The sequence below is a fragment of the Rhinoraja longicauda genome, chromosome 10 (genome assembly GCF_053455715.1).
Source record: "Rhinoraja longicauda isolate Sanriku21f chromosome 10, sRhiLon1.1, whole genome shotgun sequence".
Classification (NCBI taxonomy): domain Eukaryota; kingdom Metazoa; phylum Chordata; class Chondrichthyes; order Rajiformes; family Arhynchobatidae; genus Rhinoraja; species Rhinoraja longicauda.
In genome coordinates, this window is record NC_135962.1 from 54,677,903 (window position 1) to 54,690,927 (window position 13,025).

Here is a 13,025-nt window from a genome sequence, read left to right on the forward strand (position 1 = left end):
GGACACGGGGGGACGGGAGTCCGCCAACAGAGCTGCTGTACTCGGCTGGAGTAAAAGAGCAAATGTTATTAACCAGAATCAGGACATAAATAGAATGGATAGGATAGATTATCTGATAGATTATCATAAATGCGCCTAATTTTACGTAATATAATGACATTTTCTTATAGTAAATACTGGAAAGCTTGAATCATCTTTGCCTGTCTCCTTTATTGACTGAATCACTTTATTTTCATCCCCCCGAGGTTACCTTATTTTCCATTATATGGATGATTACGGGGAAAGACTGTTCAAAAGCTGGACTCACATATGACCCTTGCATGGATAGGGTATATAGTCTCATTTGATATGTAACCTCAGTGAGGGAACCATGTATATAGATTCAAGAAGTTGGAGTAATGGTCTAGAATTTAGTTAATGAGGAAAAACATTTTCAGTCAGAGAGTTGTAAATCTGTGGAATTCTCTGCCTCAGAAGGCAGTGGAGGCCAATTCTCTGGATGCTTTCAAGAGAGAGCTAGATAGAGCTCTTAAAGATAACGGAGTCAGGGGGTATGGGGAGAAGGCAGGAACGGGGTACTGATTGTGAATGATCAGCCAGGATTACATTGAATGGCGGTGCTGGCTCGAAGGGCCGAATGGCCTACTCCTGCACCTATTGTCTATAAATATTGCAATGAATAAAATTATTTTAACCACTATTTATATAAAAAAAAATTTTTTTTAAATAGGCCACAACATTTACTCTAACATACTAGGCTTTCTGGGTGGTGTTTCGTGGGCCATGTTGGTGGCAAGGACTTGCCAACTGTACCCCAATGCTGTTGCATCAACCCTAGTACACAAATTCTTCTTGGTTTTTTCAAAATGGTGAGTGTGGATTTCTGTGATTTCTTGACATATGCTTGTAAATATGGGTTATACTGAATTTCTTTGGTCATGTGTTTAAATCTTTTGCTGAGAGTTAATGTAATTGAGGCATTTGAAATGATAAAGGGATCTGATGGTGTAGGAAGGAACTGCAGATGCCGGTGTTTGGTGAAGGGTCTGAAGAAGAGGTCTGGCATGAAACGTCACCTATTCCTTTTCTCCAGAGATGCTGTCTGTCCCGCTGAGTTACTCCAGCATTTTGTCTTATCTGATGGGTTTAATGCTGGGAACTTATTTTCTCTCGGGCGAAGGTGGCAAAATCGTAAAAATTAGAGCTAGCAAATGAATTGAAATCAGAAATCATTTTTGTACAAAACGTAAATGAACTGCAACCATTTCTCCTCAAGGTGGATCAATATAAATTGAAGGCTAATATCATTTTGTTCATCTGTAGTAATGATGGAACATGAGGTTTGTTAATAGATGTGAGATGCAGATTATCCCAGTGCTTCAATGATCGAACATGCTAAAGAGGCTGAATGTTTAATTGCTGTATTTTTATCTATCTTTGAGATTTTGTTTTTTGCATTGGATGTTTGTGGCCTGTGGGTTTATACTACACCCAAACTTCCTTCTACCTCTCCTCTGATCTGCTAGATACCCTATTCCTTTGAGTTCAAAATACTTGTTTTTCTCAATTGCACGTTTTTACATAATTCATGGACAGTTTACCCATCTAGATCATGTTCTGGGTAGTGATATTTTTGACGAATTTGCTATGATTTATTACTATCTAGTATTTAGTGCTAGAGTTTTGATCTTGTGCGTAGATCGAAACTGCCATCTTTAAGTATTTTGATTAACGTGGCTCAAGACATGTGATGTGTGTATTTCTATACCAAGTTTCTTGTGTTTGCAGATAGCTTTCTTTCCAAGTGTATTTGGCTCCTTATTCTTCAAAAATATACCCAACGATGCCTGTTTGTCAATTTGATTTAAAGCAGCCCACATGTTGATTTGGCGGGATGTAACTTGCTAACTAATGTCTGTTGGATGTGTTGAAAATGACCACATAGTGTGTCTGAAGTTCATTTTAATTTTCTTGGGAAAATTAGTCTTCCTAACATGAATTTGCTTGATCAGATTTGATCAATACTTTTCCTTGTACATATTTGTTTAGTATGATCTAGAATTTTTCTAGATATTAAGTGCAAATGAGGCTGCAGCAGCAGAGGAAGATGCACACCCTTCAAGGGTAAATAGGAGAATAAACAAGTGGAAGAAGTTTTTTAATTATATTTTTTTATATTGACATCGCACATTTGTAGCTCGACGTCTTCCCTAAAATACAATGTAGATGCACTTATGAAATGTGCTGACTGATAAAAATCAGTGCTGTGTTTCTGTTGGCTTGGTATTTAATGTATTCATTTTAACCATAAACTATCCATATTATATTTTGTCAATTTACATGTATACTAAATCCAAAGCATTGTAACAAAGTTGCAGCAAAGTATATCAACTGGATCTTGTGGTTGGGAAAAAGTAATGTACGGATCTGTCCCATCAGTCCACAATGGTGTGCGGTAGACTCGCTGAAAGCTCTGCGTGTGTATACGGGTTGTTCACCTGTGTGTGATTGTGATCCAATTTCCAATCATTTGGAATTGGAAGTGTGAAATGTCTATTGGCCGTGCCCAAGTGTTGGTTGCTAACAGTAGGTACTACTGTTCTGGCAATCTAATCAGGACAAACCAAAATACAAATTAACTGACCAAATCGAATTGTATTTAAATTTAATCAGTCTTAAAATATGCACGTGCCGATAATATATAATTAATCCTTGGTTGGGCGAGGTAAAGAGCAGAATATGCCCAAGTGGAGAAATCGATGGGTTTCTTTCTCAATTCGGTTTTGAGATTGCTCTTGCCTGGCAGCAGCCAGAAGATCTTTTTAATCACCAGGTGTGCCATTACTTTCAACTGCATGCACCTGTGAAACATCTAACTGCCAGTAGAACTCGGCCCATCAGGCAGCATCTGTGGTAATATGATTTCCTCCACTGCTGCCTAATCCATTGGGTTTCTCCAGCAGTTTTTTGCTACAGATTATTCAGCTGCTGTCTCTTGCATCTCCTGTAGAAGATCTGTTGGTTAATTTGTACAAATACAATACTGTAAACACTAACATATGAAGCATGTTATCAATTACTGAGAGAGAAAGCTAATGATGTGCTTTCATCTGCTTATATTTTGGTATGGGATTTGTGAGCAATTAATAATTGTTTCTTCCTTGGCAGGGAATGGCCAAATCCTGTCTTGTTAAAACAACCGGAGGACTGCAATCTGAATCTGCCAGTGTGGGATCCGCGGGTAGGTTTATAATGAGCTGCCTGCCTTGAGTGTGATGGCATCAGTTCATATTCTCGCATTGTCATAATTGGTCAATGACTGGTCTTAATAAATGAGATGTGTATAAACTAGACACTAACTTGCTGTAAACATCTGGGTATTAATTACTAGATAGGAATTTGTGAAAAGAGGATTTTTCATTTGGGAGTTAAAATTGTGTAAGATAACTCTGTTTCATTTGTTGTCTATTCTTCAGTTTGCACCTTTTGCAATTAATATATAACTTTTACAATGATTACTGTATTCCTTGTGCTTCAATTTTCAATAGCCTGATTGCATTTAAAGAGTAGATGTATAGGGGAGGTGATGTTAGAGGCTCATGGAAAATGGATTAGTCTGTTTAGAGCTTGTAAATTCTGCAAAATACCTCTAGAAATCTCGATCAATGATGTTTTATACCACATGTACCTAGGCGCAGTGAAATTCCTCTTTGTACAGATCAGTAAAAATCTTATATACATAGGTGCAATCAAACTTAAGTACAAGGCTGGTAAGAATAGATTACACTGAGGCAGTACACGAGTTGCCACTTTTCTGGCAGCATCTTGAATGTTCATAATTGTTAAAAATATAGAATCTAACTTGGGCATAAAGGCCCGTTGCCCTGGCAGCGGCACTGAGTTGGGTTAGCAGTGGTTGGCCTGGCCATACGATATGTCACTGTCCTCCACTGCCGTGCCACTGCAGAAAGAGTCCGATCTGCTCGGCCTCTTGGATTGGCACCTGATGCAATCAAGCCCCAGGATGCTGCAGCACTTCCAGCGGCCCACTCCACCGACACCTCGATCCCTCACCCGATCCGACCCGCTCAACCTTCCTAGCCCCCCGGTGCCTTCTGCAGCTGACCCCTGGATACTCTGAACGCCTAAGGGCTCAGGGTGGTAAGCTGCCAGCCCACTCGCCCATGCTGTTCCTTTCCTCTGTCTGCCACCGTTGCCACTTTGAAGATGAAATGACATCCTTGTAAAATTTACGAAATTCACCCTCTATATCAATGATGACCCGTTAGTCCATGGTATACTGATAAGGTGTTACAACATTGGATTTTTATCTTGTGTGTAGGTTAACCCAAGTGACAGATACCACCTCATGCCAATTATTACACCAGCCTACCCACAACAAAACTCAACATACAATGTCTCTGCATCTACACGGGCAGTAATGATGGAGGAGTTTAAGCAAGGCAAGTAATTTTACATTTTTGGTGGAAGCTTTTGTGCTGTGTTATATTAAACTTTTCCTGAGGCTTTGATCAGACCTTTCGGACCTTCTGACGTATTGATTAAAGAGTTAAGCAATCCCTTTGTTCCCACAGGTCTTTCGATCACAGATGAAATTTTAATGGGTAAAATGGAGTGGTCCAAACTCTTTGAGGCTCCAAACTTCTTTCAAAAGTACAAGTATGTATTCAGTTACCTTTATGAGTAGGATATACATTGAGGGTTAGTTGCCATTTTGCTTGCAATTCAGGAAACGTGACGCAGCTTCTCTTCCTGTCCCCAAGAGGAAAGAAGAAGTAAACGCTGCAAATCTTTTGTGATTCATTCCAAAGCTGAGAGCAGCCAAGTAGTTAATATTTGAAATAAGTAGTGACATTTCAACTTGCGTTTGATTGTGCCAAAGAAAGATTTCCCTTTCAACCTGGTTGTTGGTGACCTGTGTTCACTATGACCATTTAATATGAATGCCAACTTTGTAGTCTTGACCTAATGTGATATTATTGCACTTGAACTCTGGGAGTTCACATGACCTGTTAATTAATTGAATATTTTGAATATTTTTTTACTTCCCCTTGAATACTTTCTTTGGACACCTAATGCCAAAAATTCAGTCGTTTAGGAAATACATTTATTATTAGGACATTTTTTTCTGAATTTGCCACTGGATGGCGCATTTCACCTTCAAAATACTGCATATGAGAATGCTTGTATATGATATTCCAAATGATTGTTATCTATTTTCAAATGCATTAAAAATATTAATTTTTAATGTGCTGTGTCCTTTTGAGTTTTTCTGCACTGCAGTTCATTCTAGGGATCACTTGTATAACTTTTGAAAATCATCAGATGCAGCAAATTATTTGACGATTCAGTTGCTAAAAATCATAAATTTTCAAATCAACACTGTTCTGCTGATGCCTTTCCTGGCCCATGGAGTAGCTGTGCCATAGGGGCCACGAAGAGTTGGTTTTGATTTGATCTTGTTTCTGTTCTGAGTTTAGCTAGTCTTGACATAATAGTGCACTCAAACCCCCCCCCCCACCCAAATGGGTTGGGAAAATCTGACCACAATTATGGATGCCAGGTGTATTAAACTGCTGCAGATGGGCATATGAAAGGAACTTTGTTACCTGAAACAGAATGGCCTGGATGCACTTGCGCAAGTCTCTAAGGTCATCACTTTAATATCGTATTAGTATTTAACCCTTTTAAAAAAAACGTGCATTGGTAAGGAATTGGTGCTTTCAGCGAACTACGGGCTTTGCACCTAATGAATGCCTTGTATGCAGAGGTAGTTGTTTCATGTTTGGGGATTTGCATATTTAAATTGTAGGATCTTGCAACAGGCCAGATGTTGATAAGCTGGTGAATCTGAAATTAGAAAAGTTATGAATCTAGAAGACTCCATCTACATTTTTATTCAGTTTAAAAACATAGATGCGTTTATAAATACAGTGCTGATAGAATTTTATAATCCTGATATGTCCTGTGAGTTCATCTTTGACTAGGGTTGATATGATTTTGTTTATTGAGATACTTTAGCTTAGGGCTGACTGAAATGATGGAAATGTACATGTATACAAGAGGTTTCTTTCCTGACAACTTAAATTCAATTTAGAATTTTAAAAAAATTGTCAGTAATTAAAACTGAACAATGCATGTGACATATGTCCTTAAACTTTGTTCTTAAAAATTCAGTTAATGGTTAACTGGCACATCTTTTGAAGATGATTTAACCAGTTATTATTTTTGGAGCTGGCCCTCCTTGAATAGATAGATCAGTGAAGAAAATCTTGTCAAAAACGAATAGTTTTGTTGTTCCCTGTTTTATGGGTTGTGGTTTTGTTCAGCGGAAGTAGATTTTTTAAAGTGTCGAGCTATTGTAATTTATTTTTGACCTAGCTCTGTGCAGTACTGTGCTTGTTTGGGCAGGTTATTTGGCAGGATACTGGTGCCATAATAAATCGATTATGCTGCCATGAAAAATTACGTGCTTGCTGAAAAATACAATATTAAGATGGGTTTCTTTCAAAATATTTATTTTAAGCGAGATTAATGTTTAGGATCGGAATAATATTTTCCAAAATGATTTGGCGCATCCTAAATGTAGTCTAACTATAACTTGTGGGCTAATGTGTAATATTGCTAACGTTGTCATAAGTGTACTCATTTTCTCAATAAAAACATTTTTCCTAGCAAAATGGTGGAATGTCTGTCTGTTACCAATTGTCAAGAAATTCAGAATACAATTAGCAGACAGAAAATTAAATGACTTTTAAAATGTGACGAGTTTTAAATTCTCTGTGTATAATCCAAATTTGCATAATCCAAAAAGCTCCAAGTTGAATTCAGTTCAGGCTTGAAGATAATATTCTTGGACTGTGATAGTTCTCATTAAAATTGGTTTAGAGGTAAATATAAGATTGTCTAATAACTGCTTATAGAATTAAGTGGCTTGGGTGGATTTATTGTCTAGGGTCCCATTAATTGAATTTCAGTGAACCTGAAAACCAGTCAACTTGGCTTTCATTTCAGATCTATAGTTTATTTGTTTTGTAAGATTAAAGCTGATGTAAAATTAATACCTTAAATAAGACCCTTGATCTTCATAACTTCATTAGTTAATATGCCCTAAAAGAAAAATATGGGAAATCTGAAACCAAATCTTGTGCATTGTGATAAGATTAAGTTTGAGCTAAACGTTGATCTCTACCCCTCTTCCTTCTCCTCTGCCCTACCATCAACCACCAATAGTGTATAATGCATTACCATTCAAAACACTTGAACTATGTTTGGTTTGTGAACCATGTCTTTTTCCAATACACATCCCAGCCTATGATGAAAGAAGGTCTGAAGTTGAATGTAACTTAGTTAATTTCTTCAACTGTCCAGTTTCCTTTCAATCACTCCACTCCCCTCGTATAAGTCTGGGGAGAAATTGAACAGGCAGATTGTTCCCACCCTTTTTGGATAAGGTGCATAAGTTTGGTCATTTGTTATGGGCCTTGTTTGTCTCCCACACACTGTATGTGCCTCTGCCATGAATTCCTATTTTATCGTGTGGTTGTGTTTTATTAGTATAACTGCAGTCAGTGGTACTCTGAATTTTCTCCTGCATTCCTAGTTCCAAATGAGTTTTGGTCTTTATCATTCTAACTTTCAAAATCGTACCAAAGAGTAGGCCCTGAGTTTAGACTAATATGTGAGTGTGTGTACACAGTATGAATGCTCCAAGTGCACATGTTTTGGAAATACATTTTTGCTTTGGATCTCTGTGGATTGGAATCGCCATGCTGGAGTGTAAGTTAGTGTTGGTCTGGATAGTTTGCAAACCTTGGTATCGCTGCCAAAGGTGGCATTGTAGCTAGTGTTGTCACAAAGCAGAATTCCAATTGAGACGAGAAAATTAGAATAAATGAAAACCGATCCTTGTGAAAACCGATAAGGAACTGCAGATGCTGGATTCTTGTGCAAAACACAAAGTGCTGGAATAACTCAATAGATCAGGTTGCATCTGAGGAGGGAATGGGCAGTTGATGTTTTGGGTCAGCACACTTTAGACTGATAATAGAAGGGAAGATAAAGCTAAAAAGAGAGATGGACCAGACAAAGCCTGGCATGTGATGCGTAAATACAGGTGGTGGGGCGGGGGGAAGAGGGGGGGAGCTTCATTGTCCGATGGATGGAGTAAGTGACAAAGGGTTGAGTTGAAAAGGAGACAAATGCTGTCAGATCTGAAGCTCTCCCAACAGTGCAATGTACTTGCTATTGGAAAGAATGTGGGTAAAGACCATCAGTTGGAACCTGGTGAGTATGAGGCAATTTGAAGGGGTAGAAGCAACTTATAATAGATTCTTTACTGTAGGATAACTTTTAATCATGGGCAGAAGTCCCAATGGAAACATGACTGATGTGCTAGAAAGAGGATCCTTAACAGATTGAATGTACGTTAAGGGAAAGAAGGTAGGATCAATGTTTGGAACGTACAAAGAAGAAATCCATCCTCAGAAATTAGAGATGGTCTGTTTCAATTGGCCTTGACTGCAAGTTTCTAGGAAAAAGGACTAATAGGATAGACATAAGGTCATCAAATAAATAATCGTGTGGCAGGGAATTCTGAATAAATAACATTGAGAACAGAGAAATTGTGTATTAAAACAGCTAAAGAATAAACAAAACAAAAAAATTAAATCAGGAGGGAAGAATAGGAGTGAGCAGATAAAACAGGTTATGTGGCCCAAGTAAGTGCATACAGAAAGTAAAGAATACAAAGTAAAGAACTAGTTTGTTGGCAAAAATACAAGATGCATGACATACTTGTTACTATATCTTTAGTTGATTTTGGAGTTTTACTGACAACTGTTAAGCTAACAAAATAGTTAATTATTTTCCCCAACTCCTCTCTTGAATAGGGCTGTAACATTTGCCACATTCCAATCCATTGCAAATATACAATATTACAAGGAATTTTACAAGACCACCCCCAGTGCATTCATAACCTCAGTAACCAAGTTCTTTCAGGACCATTGTTTGCATGTCGATAGTTCAGTGGTCTGTCAATTTAAGCTATACGAAGCATGTCATTAAATTGGAAAAAGTGCAAGAAAAGCGTCTGGGTCTGGAAGATTTGAGTTATAAGGCTAGGAAGGCATTTTCTCTTTTTTTCCTGGAATATAGAAGGCTGAGGTGTGACCTTGTAGAGTTTATAAAATAATGGGTGTGGATAAGGTGAATAGCCAGTGTTTTCCCCAGTGGTAGTGGAGTCTAAAGCTAGAGAGCATAGGTTTGTAGTGAACGGAAGAAAAGGGACATGAGTGGCAACGTTTTCACATAGGGTGTTGTCTAAATGGAGAGAGCTTCCAGAGGAAAAGTTAAAAGACACTTAGATGGGAACATGGATAGGAAAGATTTGGTGGTGGGAGGGGGGGAAGGGGGGGTGGTACGGGCCAAGCATAAGCAAGTTGGACTAGTTCAGTTGGGCATCTTGGTCAGCAAGGATGAGTTGGGCTAAAGGGCTTGTTTTCATGTTGTTTAGCTCGATGACTTGAGTCTCATTAATTTCTCCAGTACTTTAATTATTTTTCACCACTGGTAAGTTTTTTGTCTTTTGTGAATAAGGCTATAAAATAGTTTATTACCTCAAGTACTATGTTCCCTATTAATATATATTCTGCCTTGTCTCTTGGCGTCTCAGATTTATATGTATCTGTTTACACAATTGTAAGCAGCTCTTAAAATCTACTTTTCTTTCTACATTACTCGTTTTCTTTCATTTTCGTTGTCATTTGTGGATTTCTAGAGCATTGTTAGGTTTAAACTTGCCAATATTTCCTCTTTTTAATCTAACACTACCCATAATCTTTCATTGAAATTTTAGTTCTCGATGGAAATTTTTTGTGTTATGGAATATTACTTTCAATGCCTTCCTTCGTGGCAAACCATCTTCAGCTAATTTCCCAATATCCCTTTAGTCGGCCTACTAATTTTTCCGTAATTAAAAAAATTAAGCATCCAACAGTTGTTGCACTCAAACTTGACACCTGCAACTCCCTCTTTGATGGGAGTTACATTACATGGAAAATGCTTCATCCTGCGATTTTCCGTAACATGAGGCCATGCCATCTGTGCAAGCAACGAGCTGAAATAAAATGGTTTGTTCCACAAATTCTGAGAACTAATTTTATTCATTTATGTGAAATTTTTGGTAGTGGTCTGTGAATTCCATACCACAAAAGGCCACAATGAGGAGTTTGCTTATATAAATTTTAAATTACTGTACATTTCTCCTTGCTGTGAGTTTTCCAGTTACCTCCGTTGCATGAGACAAACAATGCAAATTATTCGCCCATTGCAAATTAATTCCGAACCTGTCCTCAAAGCTGCCTTCACCATTTTGATTTGATCATTATGTATGGAGATTGAAGTTCGCAATTATCGTTACCTGTTATATCCCCCTCTTTCTGTATAAGGGTATCTTTTGGTGGGGGTGGGTACGAGGAAGTCTTGGTGATTAAGGATGAAATTACTTCAGTTAAGAACCGACTACAAGGAAAGGTAAGTGAGCAAATCAAAATGTTATGGGCCGAGTTAATAAATAGTATTTAAGACACTAGTATAGTTGTACTGTTGGTTGCCTGTAGCATTTGGTCAGAAGTAAAGTGTACCAGTCCAGAGATTAAATAAGTTTACAAAAAAGACATACGATTGATTTAATACTGCATGAGATTGTAATAAGCGGACAAAGCCATATCAAAAATATAAAGTTGAGCTTGCTTGAGTTTGTTGAGAGTAGTATTGTGATTGTTCTCGAACCAGCGATGTTAAATTTGATATGATCAGTGCGCTGGATTCATTAAGCAATCGTAACAGTGCATGCACATGCATCAGTGAGCATAAAGTTACATGGGGTGACAATTGTTCGGTGGAGTCGTCGCAAATCAGCCCTGATCACAAAAAGCAGTCCATCAAACATGTTGTCGACAGTCATTATGTTAATATTTTGTGTCTTATCAAAATCTACAGTTATGTAACCACTCTGGTATCTTTTCAGACTTTGATCCCTCTTCATTGTTACTCTTGTGGAAGATTTGAGAAGGCATGATGATCCTTGCTTCTCTTCCTCTACTATGGGCAATAAAGCAAAGAAAAATGCTGGGTATATTCACCCTGGGTGACATCTGTAGATAGAGTAAAACAAAACTAGCTATCCATGGCATCAATCTTCCATCAGTTTCCACCATTTTCTGTAATCACTGGAGATTTAGGATGTACAATTCCTTTAGCCCTGTTTCACCATTTGGTAAGATCATGGTGTTATCTTCAACTTGGCTTTGATCCCTTCAGTGTTCTGAATCAATTGATCTCGGCCTTGATTGGTTAAGATGACTAATTCACAACTTTGGATAAAATTCAGCCTTAAATGACCAACCTCAGATTCTGAGATTATACTCTTTTTATTCTTAACTCTATAGATAGATTAGCCTGCCCTTCAACATCTATCCTCAGAATCTTTTCCGATGAAACCACTTCTCCTATGACTTTAGTGTGAGAGTGAGAGCTTGCCTCTTATAACAGACAGTAATTTACCATGGCAAAAGAAAAACAGCACAGCAGTAGTGTTTGAAAGTGGGAATTGAGTCACTTGTGCACGCTCGTCAATTGGTTCCCCCAATATTAAGGTGTGCTTCTTTGGAAGGTTACAGTTGTGATTTGTCTTTTTTTTTTACTGTTGCCTTGGTTACAATGTGATTACAAATTTTATCTGGTTATCTGTTTTGTCTCAATCAGTGAGTGCTGTATGAAATGTGTTTTTATTTTGGTTACTTTTATGCCATATCCTATTCCATTGTTTACTGGGATTTTGCTGATGGATTGTTGATTTATTTTATTTTCCCCTACGTTACCTTCCATTCGAAATGTAATGCGGTCCTCCTCAATCTTTATCTGCATCAAACCATTAAATAACTGGCTTGGCTTTTTTCTACTCGTTCTTCTGTAGCAAATTAAAAAATAACGACACTGATTAAGTAGGTAACTTTCTTTTTGGAACATTGAAGAAAGCTAGGAGCAATAATGTGAAAGTAGTTGTGCACTCTTGGTTCTTGTTTTGTTTATTTAGCACTTTAGTTTTCAGGCAGATGTGTCCAGTGGCATTATGTCAGTGATTATATGCCAGTGATAGAGTAAAAATTATTTGACCTTCCTACCTCTACTATTGATTTGAAGTTGAAGCCTGGGATTAATTTCTGCCTCATTTGCTATTTCTACCCTTTCTTCCCCCCCCCCCCCACCCCCATGTCTTTATACTGGTTACCCCCCCCCCTTTCAGTCCAGATGAAGGGTCCTGATCCCAAACGTCGATTGTCTATTTCGCTCCTTTAGATGCTGCCTGACTTACTGAGTTCCTCCAACAGAATTATTGTTGCACTAATTCTTACCACTTCAACTTATTTTGATGCTTTTTTATTTTGATAGCAGTATTCATGATGCACAGTAATAATGGTTAAATCAATCCTATTGTAACATGGAACAGTACTGCTCACGAACAGGCCCTTCGGCCCACAATGTCTGTGCCGAATATGACGCCAAGACTGATTTTTATCTTCCTGCACTTGATCCATGAGTCTATCAAAAGTCTCTTAAATGCCACTATCGTGTCTCACACCCTTTATGTAAAAGAGAGAGTGCCCTTCGTATCTTGTAAACGTAGCCCTTCTCACCTTAGCTGGTTTTGTCATCAGTTAGCATGATAGTTGCACAGTAATTCGTAGGTTGGAACAAGTGTTGGCATTTTCCTTTAAGTGGACCCGCCATGGTGTTGTTTGTTTTGTAAAGTCTGAAACATTGTGCATGTCTTGTGCATCTGATTTGAACCTTGACATGACTAATTGCCATTTTGGGTTTGGAAGCCACAAAGCAGTATTGGACTTGTAACCTCGATAGTTATAATAAAAGAGCTTAGAATATGCTGAATCTTTCTGTTTACCTGGTTAAATGGTCCAGTGTAACTCCTGTGGGCATAGGTG

At 38.0% G+C, this 13,025-nt stretch overlaps 1 protein-coding gene across 3 annotated transcripts in view; it reads left to right on the forward strand.

Annotated features, from left to right (window-relative positions):
* The window catches only part of LOC144597470 (poly(A) polymerase type 3-like), a 51,579-nt gene that overhangs the window by 20,470 nt on the left and 18,084 nt on the right, over positions 1-13,025 (forward strand). For 2 of the 3 annotated variants that reach the window (XM_078406903.1, XM_078406902.1), the window contains exons 9-12: positions 731-869; positions 3,169-3,241; positions 4,343-4,463; positions 4,596-4,680. In XM_078406903.1, coding sequence (XP_078263029.1) covers positions 731-869; positions 3,169-3,241; positions 4,343-4,463; positions 4,596-4,680 — 418 coding nt within the window. Of the gene's footprint in view, positions 1-730; positions 874-3,168; positions 3,242-4,342; positions 4,464-4,595; positions 4,681-13,025 lie in introns of those variants that run through there. The other variant, XM_078406904.1, reaches the window with a different exon arrangement.